Raw genomic sequence first — 15270 nt, 5'->3', positions numbered from 1 at the left:
CTCAGCACAAGAAATCCGTTACACACATACAGTTTTTGACAAAATACACTGTACATTATATACCTCAGCTAACTAAACTATGTCATAGTTTAGTTAGCTGATATAATTCATATAGCAATACAGTCTCACTACACAGCAGCTCAGCAGTTAGCCGAGTCATTGCGCACAATCCATGTTGAGGCACAACTGAGTGACGTGCCTCAACTGGCTGCTGATCACCGCACCGTCTCTTCTCAGTATTTGAACGGCAAATGTGAAAATAAAAATAAAAATAATCTAAAACTGGTGAAGTTAAATGGAAAATAACTTTAGTATAATCACTGGATACATATAACAATTTAATTAATTTTTTTTTCTTTTTACATTTTTTTTCTTTCCATGATGGCAAGTGAGGCCCCGCCTCCCCTGCCTCTAGTGACTGCACGCCACTGTTATGGTGGTACTTGGAAAGCCAAGTTTTTTCTGAAGTGTACAAAAAGTTTGAGAACCACCGGTGTAGATTATTGTAGCAATGATATGCTCGCACTGCTCGGTCATATTGTTTATTTGTTTAAGTGGTGGAAAAGTTAATTACAACTAAGTACCATTGCGGCCCATACAGATCACAGACGAAAAAAATATATTTTTTGGTGGCCCTCTAGGGGGTGCTTGTGGCCCAACAATGGGCCCCGGTCATTTGGTTAAAAAAAACACTTTTCCACCAAACAATGGTGATGCTTTAGTAAAAGTTATGCATAGATGTTGTTTTATAGACCATCTTCAAGTCGTTTTCTGGCCTCCTCTTCAGAATGTGCCGTTTTGTGGGCGGTCTTACTTACGTGCCAAAGTCCTCCTCCAGGCCAAGCCCGGTTCCACTGCGTCTCCACCCCGTCAGCCATGTTGTACGTTTTAACACTTCCATATTGAGTCTACTGACAGATAAGTTACAACTATACACTAAAGTTAAAGTACCCATGATTGTCACACACACACACGAGGTGTGGCGAAATTATTCTCTGCATTTGACCCATCACCCTTGATCACCCCCTGGGAGGTGAGGCGAGCAGTGAGCAGAAGCGGTGGCCGCGCCCGGGAATCATTTTTGGTGATGTAACCCCCAATTCCAACCCTTGATGCTGAGTGCCAAGCAGGGAGGCAATGGCTCCCATTTTTAAAGTCTTTGGTATGACTCGGCCGGGGTTTGAACTCACAACCTACCCATCTCAGGGCGGACACTACTATATGCTACAGTGGGGGATTTTGGCATGCATGTGCATGTGCGAGACAGTCTGCCCCACAACAAGAAGAGAAAGAAAATACATTTATTGACTACAGTTTTGGATTACAACTGGATTAAAATAGCGGACTTGCACAAAGCTCTTTGGGTACTCCTCCACCATATTTAAATATATCCACTGACTTAACTAAGAGAAAATGTGTCGCTTTTGTCTCAAATTCCAAATGACTCGTTTGGATCAAGTTTGGAAGAAAGCAATTTAAATATGTCCGTCATGCCTCAATGGTTTGGTTTCAAATTTTCGGGACTTATGAGAATTCCAAATACACAAAAACAGGTATGAAAAGTTTGTTTTGCATAATAAGGCCCCTTCAAGTACAGTTATCACTGGAGGATGAGGCTAATTATATTAGACAGTGAGAGCAAACCAGAAGCAAGCATGCTAATAGCTAAGCTAACTGCTAAGCTAGCTTTAAAAACACAAACAGAAAAGTGCTAAGTAAAGTTAGAAAAGTCTAGATGAAACTATGTTGTGGTACATAATAAGCAGCTAATAACATGAATTTAACAAGTATACTATTAAAAGTCAGGAGAGAAGATAATATAACCAATAACTGTTGGTGTCACAGTTAGTACACGACACATGAGAAGAGGGCGGATCGATCCATACATTGGTGGTGTCGATACCAATAGTAATATCAGTATATGATCGATACTAAAGTGATTAAGTAAATACCGTATATTACCAAATACTAGCCCGGGCGTTTATTTCACAAAATCGATTTTGGAGACAGGCGTTTAAAAGAAGCAGGCGGTTATTTGCACAAGGCTTTTATTTATTTTTGCACCAGGCCATTATTTGGTTACAATGGTTACTGTCCAGTTTTTTTTTTTCGTACAAAAACTTTAAATGTAAAAGCTATTGTAAACATACAAACAAAAAAACAAGAGATCAACATGAGGTAGGCTATCAAAAGACAAGAGATCAACAAGGCCTCAACATGGCAGTAGTGCAACAATTGTCAAATAGAATACCAATACTAAAAATAAATAAACTTTTTAAATAAAGCAGCCTACCGGGAAAAATAAAATTATGGTACCAAGTACTCAAGTATAAAACCCACCTTCAAAACAGAACAATAATACTGTCACTTAAATAAAATAAAGGCTACAGTACTCCAAGTTTTATATAAAGCAGCATACAGGAAAAATACAATTATGGTACCAAGTACTCTATAAAACCATCAAAACAATAATACTGCTGCAAACGCAACCCCAGTAGCATTTTAATCTAAATTATGCAAAAAACAGCCCATGGGCGGCTATTTGGACATAGGCGGTTATTAGGAAGAGGCGGTTAATTCACAAAATAGGGTCAGACCCCGGGCGGCTATTAGGACATGGGCGGTTATTTGCCCAAGGGCGTTTATTTGGTAATATACGGTATTTTTATTTTCTCAAAATAATTTTTTGTTGTTTTTGTTCATGTTTTACAAACTCACGGAATAATTACCTGGACACAGGGGGACTTGGATGGCAGAATTCAAAGTATGTAAACGAGTAGACCGTTATTTTTGATTTTGTTTAGTTATTGTGTGCTATTCATTTTGCTCAAAAAATAAATAAATTACACTCACCATAAATGTAATTGAAAAAGTTACAGTTAACACGAGTGATCAATATTTGTATCGGCTGATTCACTCAGAGTTGATTGGTATTATCAGCATAAACCCGATCAGAACATCCCTAGTTATTGAATATCATCAACTTCTTCTTCTGAGCACTGTCTTTCACACTAACTCGTTGGCAAAACAACTTTTTGTCTCCCTGGCTGTTAGTTAATGTTGGTGAGTAAGACACTAGATGTTAGGGTTCACTGTTGCATTTGTTCCGCCAATTGCACTTTTTTAAAACGGTTTCCTGAATTTGGTTCTGTTACTGTGAAGGGTTTTGGCTGATTTCCCCCAACATGCACTGTTGAAGCACTTAAATAGACCAGTAGGTACGAAAGGGAATATATTCATATGGGTGTACCTCGCGTGAGCGGAAGGGGGTGGGGGGTTTGGTGGCGAGGCGTAGGGCGGTATTCATATTGCAATGCAGTCTGCTGAAAATAATGGAAAGTGCCACTCTACATAGCAACTAAAGCTGTGGTCAAAGTTGGAATTGCCACAAAATATTTTTTAAGATACAACACTTTGCTGTCTTTTGCCATCTAAAGTCAATCAATCAATCAATCAATGTTTATTTATATAGCCCTAAATCACAAGTGTCTCAAAGGGCTGCACAAGCCTCAACGACATCCTCGGTACAGAGCCCACATGCGGGCAAGGAAAAACTCACCCCAGTGGGACGTCGATGTGAATGACTATGAGAAACCTTGGAGAGGACCGCATATGTGGGTAATCCCCCCCGCCCCCGTCTAGGGGAGACCGAAAGCAATGGATGTCGAGTGGGTCTGACATAATATTGTGAAAGTCCACTCCACAGTGGATCCAACACATCAGCGAGAGTCCAGTCCATAGTGGGGCCAGCAGGAAACCGTCCCGAGCGGAGACGGGTCAGCAGCGCAGAGATGTCCGCAACCGATGCACAGGCTAGCGGTCCACCCGGGGTCCCGACGCTGGTGGATGATCCACAGCCCCCCCCCCACCCCCCCAGCCCCCACAAACCGTGACGAATGGGGCAGCAATAGCTGCACTGCAAATTATTTGCCACTTGCCAATATTTTATATCGTATTTCTACAAATCTACCTAGTTTTAAAAACTATTTACTTATTTTTAGTTATTGACTTTACATCATAATCTTCATTTTAGCATGACCAATTATAGTTTGTCTATTCTAGTTTTAAAATGTTAAAATTGAGAAAATAAATAACTATTCAAATAAGATATTTTGGTTTTCCCCACATGGAAAATTTTGTTTAACGATTCTGTAACATCCTGAGGATGCCTAATTTAAGAATTGCAAGTTGAATAATGCTTGTTTCCAGAATAAAATATGTATTTCTATATGAACGGTCCTGTTAATTTGTAGACATACAAATCTTAATTTAGTATGTTTTATGAAGTAAAATTAACTAGCTGCATGGAGAGAAAAAACACTAGTTATTAGAATTTTTTAAAACTAAAATCTAGTCTTTTTATCGTTTTATTTTGTCAGCTCTATTTTGCAGTGTACATACCTTTCTATTCCCCTTACTGAGATTATTGGCTGATATTCAGACTTCTCTGTATTCTGCTTGGTAGAATCTAGCTCAAGCATACCCAATCCAACACGCTGCGTCCTCTGGCTCCAGTCTTGAACCTAACCCTCGGAGGAGCGGGAAATAATTAGGAGAGAAAACTGCCGCTGACACTATTTCTGAAAGCGGGGTATTGTAATGAGAGCAGAGCAGGTATTCATTGTGTCTGATGGAGCGACTGAAAGCCGCTTGATTTTCAGGCTGCCTGGGAGAAGAAGCCTGGCAGAACTTTGCCGGTCCCTTAATGCACACGAGAAGAGAGGCTAGGGAGGGTGAGGCAGAGGTGTCTCCAACAATGGCAGCAGCCAAGGTTGCAGCTTAGTAACCTATTCAAACTGCACTAAAGTGACGCATGCACACCCACCATTTTTGTCTCCAATCCTACTCATCTCTTCCTCGGATCTTGTTCCCGTCATTAGTTGAGGGATGCCATCCAGCCTCTGATTAAAAACGTTCTGCATTGGTTGTGAGGACTGCGTTTTGGTGCAAGTACGTTGTTGTTGTCCAATGATTACTTACAATGGTACGATGTGGTCTCAGGCTATGTCTACACTTAAACAAATAATTATTTAGCCTAAGCATCGTGTCAGCCACACTAAATCATCGTTTAAGGTCCCCCTCCTTGGATAACTTTTTACACGGGTAAGTGTGCCGTGTATTTCTTGAATCTCCGGCTCTTAGCTTTGTATGGACTCATTGATCGTTTACAAACTGAGTTCGGAGAGGAAGTGAAGCCAGAAAGACCGCGGCCCACACAGGAAGTGACGTCAGAAAGACCGCGGCACAGCCAGCTTCATAACAACTAACCACTGGAAAGATGGAGGAGAGTCATCCAGACATGCCCGTGTTTCTTCTACATTTACAGTATAGACGCTTGTAAAAATCACACATGAATACCTTAAGTGAAGAAAACACGCGATTGCAGCTATTTCCGATACAACACATCTCAGACGGCAAGAGAACTTTCGAATGTCCAGGTCAGCTGTGATTCTACTTAGCGACAAACTTTGTCCATTGGTCGAAGGAGAGACAACGAGAATGCGGGCTCCTGTGAATGTGATAAAAAAAAGGTAGCGTGTGCTTTGTATTACTTGGCCGTCGAGTGAAGACTACAGAAAATGCTTTTAGACTGGCAAAGCAGACTGTATCAGTTATTTTCCGCCATGTATGTCGCAGACTCAACGTCTAGGTCCAGAGTGTATAAAGTCACCAAAAACAAATGGACAATGAAGGTGAAGGCAAAAGAGTGAGGAGTTGTCAGGACATGGACTCTGGCGTGATTTGTTCTCCCGAGGTGCAAATGATTTGGACCGGACATGGCTTGGAGGTGGGTACATGATTTAATATAATGACAATAAAAAGGAATAAACAAAAGGCGCGCACAAGGGCGGAAGTACAAAACTTGGCTATAAACACAAAACTTGCACAAAGGCAGAAACTATGAACATTGAAACAAAAACACTAACTGTGGCATTAATAAACAAAAACTTACTTGGCATGGAAGCTATGAAACAAGCAGCGTGAGCTGAGCATGAACAGAGTGGTAGGAGTGTGATGTCGCCAGGGAGACTTCCTGGCAACAATCGGTTTAAATAATAGTGACATGATTAGTGAAAACAGGTGCGTGACTCAAAACGTGAAACAGGTGCGTGACATGACCATGTGAACCAGGTGAAACTAATGGTTGCTATGGTGACAAACAAAAGTGCACCAAAAGTCCAAAAACAAAACCGAACATGACTAAAACAAAACATGATCACACAGACATGACAGGAGTGTCCTGACCAGATATCTAGATCCCTAGATTGATTGATGTAAAATGTTCTTTGTCACATTGTTTACGTGTCTAATACAGATTTGATTAATTTATGACAGCTCAGGTGTGATTCTCTACAGTAGGGCCCCACAGCACACTGGATTCCAGTTAATTGAAATACCACGACACTGGATATTGTTCAGATAAGTTAAATGTAAGAACTTGCACACAAAGCAACACTGGAGGTGACTATGATGTGCGCATTTTTTGCGCATGCGTACTAGGTCACGTTGCGACGGAGGGGGTGAGGGGGTCTTAAACGACCATTGTGTGTGGACAGGGATAAGGTTAGGTGGGATTTACCCTGGATAACCTTAGCCGGCTTAGTGTAGAAGGGGCCTCAGCGCATCACAGAGTTAAAGAATTCAAAGACATGTGATGCCACACCAGCACAAATAAGATGACATGAAATTTAGTTTTGCAGGTCCCAGATTTAGCCTTATAACTACCACAAGAACGATAGCATGTACATGAGAATGTAAAAATAACAATATCTAAATTGAGTAGGTTGTAGATAGCTTTAGTGATTGGAAAATCTATTATAAACAGAATAGGGTTAGGGTTAGCCACACTGGCTGGCCCCTGTTACACATGTGCAATTGTTAACATGTACGGAAGTGGTGCAGACAGCCTTTTTTAAATGAGGATTTTGCATGTTCTATGAGGCTTTCAGCATAAATACACTCATTTACTACACATCCATGTTATCATGCTCCTTTTGAAAAATGCAGCTGTACTATTTTTTATTTTTAAAAAAACATTTGTTTGGGGAGGCCAGGGGGGATTTTAGAAGTTGTCCCGCAGTGCATCTACAACAGAACCCACTTTTTAGTGCGCCGTGAATGCACCCTGGGAGATGCTGGCACTAACTGCGGGCATGCATGCGCTGGAATATTCCAGATGCAAGAAAGTGCATATTGCACAAAGTTTTTTCATATAGAATATATGGCAATATATATCCTATATGAAAAAAAACGAACAGCATGGACAAAAAACGCCAGCAGAATCCAAAACGTGTCAATTTAATTAGTTTTAATCAGCCCCTTAAAAGGGAACTGCACTTGTTTTTGGAATTTTGCCTATCGTTCACAATCATTATGAGACAAAAACACATATGTATTATTATTTTTTTTTTTTTTACATTGTAATTTGTAGTAATCGACTCATTCTAGGTGGCTGGAAAAGGTGCTAATAGTAGTAAGTCATTTTACTCCATTTACATCTTGTAACCATGCATTAGCAATATTGTTATTATAACCGTTTATGCAGACTAACTAATTTTGTTTTATTAAATCTGTTGCCCCTCATGAAGTCTGTCATGATTAGTAGTGTTGTTATTGTAATGGTATTGTGGGAAAAAAAAAAAAAGTGCAGTTCTCATTGAAGTCATCCAGCAGCTATACAATTATAATATGATATTGCTGAAGAGACGATACAGTATGTTTAAAATTGTTATTTTTAACACCTGTTGACGAGCTGCAGCGCAATCACCTCCTTTCTCACAGCCATTTTGCGCAATAGCCAGTTTGAACATAATTGTCTCACTTAAAGGTGCCATATGTAGTAATGTGGCCATAAATGGTACTGCAATCACGGTCAAAATTATGTAGTCCCCTCCCACTCTCCATGACTGAGGTTGGCAGATACGCAGCCAAATCCTACTCCTACTCCAAGGAACTTCAAATGGCAATCAACGAGTCCTACGCTGTAGCTTTCACTTGTTTATGCTTCTTGCTAGATGGTTTACTAAGTAATTATGCCACATTTTACTATTGTCGATTAGCCAAATGTATTTGTAAAGTTACGCAGCAATATTTTAGTTGGGAGTCGGGACATATTGTTGGCATTACTCTGCTAAAATGTCTAGTTTGACCGCACGGACCACCATCGAAATAATTATGTATAATAATATATAACATATTATATATCGCATAGGCCTACTTTGATGGCAAGTCAAGGCCAACAGTAAAATTACCGCCACATTTTGTTCAGCATAACTCCGTGTTGCATCCAATCTGACGCACTGCATTCTTTTCCATGTACATGCACATCAAAAAGTGCATCGTACACAAATACAAATAGACGGAGTAGACATTGAAGGGTAAAATCAACTAGATTTGTGGGTGTAAAAATTGATGATAAAATTACTTAGATTTACTAAGGTCTGACATGTTTAGTAACTTTACCAGTGGTAGTAGCCAGACGAAGGTGGCGGTGTGTAACTGGCAATCTGGATGTGACACACTCACAGACTTTCTAATTGGTCAAACGGTGGAGGGCGAGGCATCGGAATGAAAACAAAAACAATATTTCGGGGCTGTAAATCAAATTTTGAAATGAGCATATCCCGGTTGAACTACTGTTATCATTTGTAAAGGCATTCAAAAAGAACATGATTTATTAATGCCTTTTGACATATCAGGGCAATTTAATGAGGACTTGATATGAAATTATTACACATGGCACCTTTAAGAAAAGCAATCCTCTGAACACAAGCTTAATAGATCAGATTTGCGTGCAGGATTAAGTTTGAACATGTTTTGATACATGTTTTATGCCCCTTTTCACGGGAAAGGTGAGATGTATCAAAACTGACATTGAAGTGGAAATATGTGCTGCCTCACGGCAACTTCATTGCTGTCGTATGCAATTTTGTACATGCTGTGGATACTTAAGTGACACATAAGTGATACTAGGTAATAGTTCACTTAAAAAATGCCAACTTTTACGCCTCAGACTGATTGATGCGCCCATCAGAGTCATATGAACAATTTCCCCAGCTCCCCCATCAAACGCTCGCCTGTTTTGGCGGTGTACATCCATCTTCTTTTTCACATTCTTCCTGATGCCCCACCATTTTTCTTTTTTTTAGCCTGTGTGCGGTGTCCGTAGCACAAATCAACCCTCTTTCTGATGGCTGCAAGGCGAAAGAAACACCTCCTCCTGAGTCTGATTGGGCAGCGCGTGCAGTTCTCAGTCACCTGGCTACTTTTGATATGATTTGCGTAGTTTTAAGGGGGCGTAGCATGGGCATGTTCTGGGAGTTCCAAGCCACGCACAGGTCTGTGGTCAATTTCAAGTAGATCGCGATGTAACAAAGGAATGTTCTTGGATTTGTGCGCGCGAACACTTTCAAACATCTTGAAATGTTACTTGTGTACGCTGTTTTTTGGATTTGATCGTACGTCAATTTTTTGTAGAAAAGCCACGCAACTCTCTTTACAAGAGGCCCCAGGCCCTTACAGTAGTTTGATTGATCCCATGCAGGCCAAATTTGGATCAAAATTTGCCATGTAATGTAACTGTGCATTAAGCATATACAAATGTAAAATGTAGATGCAATGCTTTGATAACCATAAGCCTTTTACACTTGGGCACATTATGAGATGAGTGGGATATCATCATCCGGGAAATCACAAAAAGCCACTGCCTGACCAGGGCTCAGAAAATCAGTAGCGACTCCTCTCACCCCCACCAAGGACTATTTTCACTGCTGGACTCTAGAGAGAGGTTCTGCGGCCTTCGTAGCAGAACCTTCAGGTTCAGTAACAGCTTCTTCTCTTAGGCCATAAGACTCTTGAACGCATCATAATAATCCCTTCAATTCCCCCCCAAAACAGTTTAACTTGCTGATGTAAAGATAATATAACATACATCCATAAACGTGGATGCATATGCAAAAGTGCAATATATTTATCTGTGCAGTAAATCTATTTATTTATATCTGCACCTTATTGCTCTTTTATCCTGCACTACAACGAGCTAATGCAACAAAATTGTGTTCTTATCTGTACTGTAAAGTTCAATTTTGAATGACAATAAAAGGAAGTCTAAGCCTAATTGACTCAGAAATATCATTTTGCTAATACAACATGTTTATGTAATGCTTGACACAGTAGTAGTGTACCCTTTGCTGGACAATCATCAAACCTTAGCACAATTGTTTGTGTGCCATTGTTGCGCCATTGATGTTTTAGGTCATGACGTACATGCTCGTGCTTACAATTAAAATCCAACCTTTCTTTTCACTCACTCTTTCGTTTTACATCAATGCCGTTGTTTATAAAAAACTACCTTGAAAGCCATTTTCAAATGTTTATGCTTAGGTTTCAAACGTGTGTGTAAACCAGCAGATAAAACAACACAGTCCTTTATCTGTTTGCAGTTGAAAATAGTTGTATTTGTGTTATGGTTATGGTTTGAGTTTGTTTCGAACATGCTAAGTCTGGAATTTATGATATATTCTCAATAAGAAACCGTTACGAGTGGCACAATTTGTGCATTCTTAGCTAAGATCACGTTGACGTGCAAAGATGTAGTTCAAAATGACAGCTGGTAGATGAGAAAGAAGGGGTTGGTTTGATTGCCACTTTTTGATGGAATACAGGTGCATCAACAAAAAAACTATTTTTCCACCCAGTTAAATCTAATTGTTGCATCTAAATGGATTGGATTTAAGCATCAACAAGCCACTCTACTTTATCAGTATATGAATAAAAACTACATATTACAATTGGAGTACCATTCCTCAGGCGGCTACCACATTTCTTGACACATGGTGGAAGAGAGTCAAAACAAGAATAAATATTAACATGTATTTCCAGATTTCATTACAAGCTAAGCTGCTCAGCAATGAAGTGAAATAAGTCACATCCTCATTTCCCAAATTAAATCTCATCCTATTTTAACGAGAATCTGAGGCCAGACCTTTAATGTTTCAGCTATACAACATTTATTAATCTGCTGGGATAGTGATGAAAATTCATCTTGAGTTAGGAAACGGATTGACTAAACACATTTGGTAAAATGGCCACACACAAGTATTCTTTTTTCATTGATTAAACCTACACAAGATCACATTTTAATTACCCAACAACCAGATGTTGATATGATTTCCAATTAAAGCCTGTCTGTTGGCTCCCATTCCTCCCCCATGTCTCCTTTACATCACTCAAATAGATGTATCCATGTGACGCACAATGCTTCAGAAGTACTCCATCCCATCCTGTAAGCAGGTAAATCAAATATGTTCTTCGAATCTGTCAATCAGCCCCATCCTCACTATCTTGTGCCCTATTTATGGGCACGGTGGAGACATTTGCAGGCTGAGATGCAATACAGAGAACATCAGGAAGGGAAAGAAGGAGGAGCTGGGAAATGGAAATTCAAGCCATCATTTTGAATCTTATCTTTCGACCCATCTTCTTCAACTGAAGCACAAGGCCTGGTGTGCTTATGCACGCTGGGTTCCCAAGGTTATTGTAATGTATAAGCAGGATATCATGCTTGGTAGTGATGAGAAATGTCTGAGGAGCGTAGACTCCTGTGGGGAACACTGCAAACTGGAGGAGTGCATTATTACATGTTGTTAACCTGGCTGGCTTTTCTTGACCAGGAATAAGAAACTCATATTTGTCCTTATACCACTGTCAGGTGTACAAAACATCGGTTCCGTTCCTTGAACCCAAAATGTTCACTAATACCAGCTTTAAACCTAAACAACAACCGATTTCACCTGCCAGTTGCCTTGTGCATACTCATGCAAATTAGTTTATGGTTGGAAAGCAGCAACAACAGACTCGATACCAGTGCTCAACAGTACCAATAGTGTGTATTTTTTGTGTGTGTTAACAATGTAAATGTCAATTGGTTAATAATACAAGCTTATATTGTAGCATATTAAACTGAGCTGATTATGATAACTGTGCTGTCTGGTTATTGTATTTTGTTTTGTTATATTTGTCATTTGCAAGTATTAAATATTCAATTTTGCATCCAGTTCCAATTCCAAGATGTTAGATGCCTAACGAGGAAGTAGTCTTTGCCAAGAAGCTGAAATTGCCAGTCTACTCTTATGTTGCGCCCTGCGAAGGGCTTGTACTGTATGTATTGTACTTGATACACAACAACTGTTTGATTATAACATGCATTTTAGTTGTAGTTTTCATTATCGAATTTGGAGGGGTTGAAATTGCCATCTAAAATTGCTAAAGCTAATCAGTAGCATGTATATGGCAAAGCCCATGTAAATTAGCATCAAGCTAGCACTTTTTGGAAAACTGCAGCCTTACCCTACATTCAAACATTTCCAATCAGGCATAATTGTTTTATTGGTATTTAAAATTGCAACATTACCTCGAGGCAGTTTGAATAAGTTTGCTCTGAGTGCTGATGTTGTGTTTGTTTCCTCGAACAGTGTTTGAACCAGTGTTTGGTCTGTGACCGAACAGGATGTCAAGGTCAACAAATGTATCAGGATATGGCACCTTTTGATTTTACATGAAGCAATACCCAGTACTACAGACACAATTTGATCAATGTTTAAAAAAAGTACCAACTGTTTTGCCGATCCCTAAATATCGTGCAATAATGTTTTTATTTATTTATGACTTTAGCCAAATTTCCCAATCATGTCTTATCAAATATGATTTAACTTTGCAAAACGGGTACATTGTAGTACAGCATTAAGCAATGAATTAAGAAATAATAATAACTAAATACAAATTAATTAATTCATAAAAATATTTGAGTGTAGCATAAGGCACTGCAACATAATCAGTGTGGGAAAATGGTCAACTGAATACACAATAAAATTATTCTGTGCAACAGTGACAGCCCCTTGTTTTCAGTCCCATCATTTCTATTGTATTCCACCGTTGTTTGATATTAAAATGCAATTATTATGGAAATAAGTCCACCTGATTATCATGGGCAATCTCGTTGGGGTATGATCAGAATTCCAAGCTGGTAGCCTGCACTACATCAGCTCTGTGCTGTGTTAAGCAGCATCCACTGTCACCAGAGCAGTCCCTCTCCACATCCACATCACTGTCAGACTCGTGTTACTTTTTCCAAAAGCCATCAGGATCCGTCTCTGTCAACCGGCTGTCCCTCACTCCATTAAAGATGATGGATAGAGCTCGGAAAACCTTTCGCCCAGCTGTTGACTCATCCTTGAGAAACTGAAAAGAACTCCGATAAAGGACCACCCCGTCCTTAAATGTCTTTTGTCTCGACTTTGGTCACCTTTGAAGACTCTGTATTGTTATTGTATGTTTGTTTAATTTCTTACCATATATGTTTTAACAGTTATGTTTTGCTTTTTTTTTACAAGCCTAGCATTTGATGGATAGGGCTAGTTCTCTGCACGACACGGGTCAAATGGAAAAACACACAGAAAGAGTTCACCTTTGTTTGTCTATCCGTCATTGTTCTTCCTCTTGGCTTTGTTATCCCCTAATAGCTTGTGAGGATTTCTTCAGGACAACTTGAGACAGATTTTATGATGTTCAGTGTGATTGATAACATGCTCTTGGAGGGATGTCAGGCTTTCAGAGTGGGATAATGTGGATTTCTATCTCTCTGCCTTCTTGTGTGAGACGTGCCATCAATCACCGGCAATCGCGGCCTTAACCCGGTAAAATTAAAACCTTGCAGGAGGGATGGGGGTTTGGTTCCTTCAGTAGAACCAGGACACACATTAAGAGGGAGCGCGACAGAATCGGAACACGGGAGCCGCATCACACCGGGCCAGATATAAGATTCCCAGCACGGGGCAGAAAATATAGTTAATGATCTGATTGTAGATGGCTGTTGACAGGGGAGAGGGATTACAGGAAGAACAGTCTCATTTTCGCTGTGTGTGGAGGCGTTATTAGATCCTAGCCCAGCTAATTTCATTCCTAAGCCTGTCAATATTTACTAGGAACAAGCACAGCACACTGTGGCAGACCCATTCTAGTCTTTGTCTTTGAGTTGAGGTATCACAATTATGCTCCTGTTTCCGTTGCAATATCGGAGCTGTCATGTGCGTGCTCTTCTAAATGTCTTCTCAGGTCGGCCTCTTTTCACTTGTGCATGTCTTGTGTGTTTCAGTCGACGGTTGCATACACAAAGCGGCAGGTCCCTGTCTCTATGATGAGTGTCAAACACTAAATGGCTGTGATACCGGCAAAGCCAAGATCACCTGCGGCTATGATCTTCCTGCAAGATGTGAGTACCAGTAATTAATGTTTTCCCTTTGCGCTGCGTGTGTGTGTGTGTGTGTGTGTGTGTGTGTGTGTGTGTGTGTGTGCATGTGTGCACGCACTGGTGGCTAATGAAAGCTGCTCCATCACACCACAGTCACACACAGATTAAAGAGTTGATGTTGCACATCAAAGTGCATCTAGCAAACTAGCAAAATTCTGCACCCACTGGTCACAACATTAGGTACACCTACACAGTCTAATGCAGGGGCGCCCAAACTTTATGCCTCCATGGGCCAAATTCAAAATGTCCCGATGAGCTGTGGGAAAACACACACACAATAAGTGTGTAGTTTATTCCCATACCGCCATTATTCAAGGTCGTGGCAATCATCACGTTTGATAGATGTCAACTTGATAGCCTTGTGGATGTGCCATCAGTGATTGTGTGAGCTTAAACAGAGTAGGAATATGTATACAGATGTGGGGAGTCACCCTTTAGCAGGCGAAATGAAAAGACTCGGCGGGCTCCAGTTTGGGCACCCCTGGTCTAATGAGAGCCAAGCCCGGGGATATACGGCCAAGGCAGGCAGGTGTTTTGATGAGAATGTTGAGTTGTCTACGTATGCAGTAACAATGGGCTACTGGATGATACCCTTTTGGGTACCATCTGATGGTTACTACACCGATGTGTTATAAGGACTTTGATAAAAAACTGTTGCATTTTATATACTTCTGCACTCCGTCTAAACACAGACTCTGGCAAAACTTCAGTATTAATGCTTTTGGACCTCAGTGCTGCATTTGACACTGTCGACCACTCAATACTTTTGGACAGGTTGGAAAACTGGGTGGGGATCTCAGGCACAGTTTTAAGCTGGTTCAAGTCATATCTACAAGATAGGAACTATTTTGTTTCCATTGGTGACTTTGTATCAGAACCAACCAACGTAACGTGTGGAGTCCCCCAAGGTTCAATCTTGGGGCCGACTTTATTTAACATCTATATGCTCCCACTAGGACAAA

The 15270-nt window shown here is 40.3% G+C and overlaps 1 protein-coding gene across 4 annotated transcripts in view; it reads left to right on the top strand.

Annotated features, from left to right (window-relative positions):
* Positions 1-15270, top strand: part of macrod2 (mono-ADP ribosylhydrolase 2) — a 1153479-nt gene that overhangs the window by 410545 nt on the left and 727664 nt on the right. For all 4 annotated transcript variants that reach the window (XM_062058480.1, XM_062058481.1, XM_062058479.1 and 1 more), the window contains one exon: positions 14153-14269. In XM_062058480.1, coding sequence (XP_061914464.1) covers positions 14153-14269 — 117 coding nt within the window. The remainder of the gene's footprint in view (positions 1-14152; positions 14270-15270) is intronic.

Source organism: Entelurus aequoreus, linkage group LG09, assembly GCF_033978785.1.
Source record: "Entelurus aequoreus isolate RoL-2023_Sb linkage group LG09, RoL_Eaeq_v1.1, whole genome shotgun sequence".
Classification (NCBI taxonomy): Eukaryota; Metazoa; Chordata; class Actinopteri; order Syngnathiformes; family Syngnathidae; genus Entelurus; species Entelurus aequoreus.
Note: the sequence above shows the minus strand (reverse complement) of the source record. Positions and strands in the feature narration are given on the sequence as shown.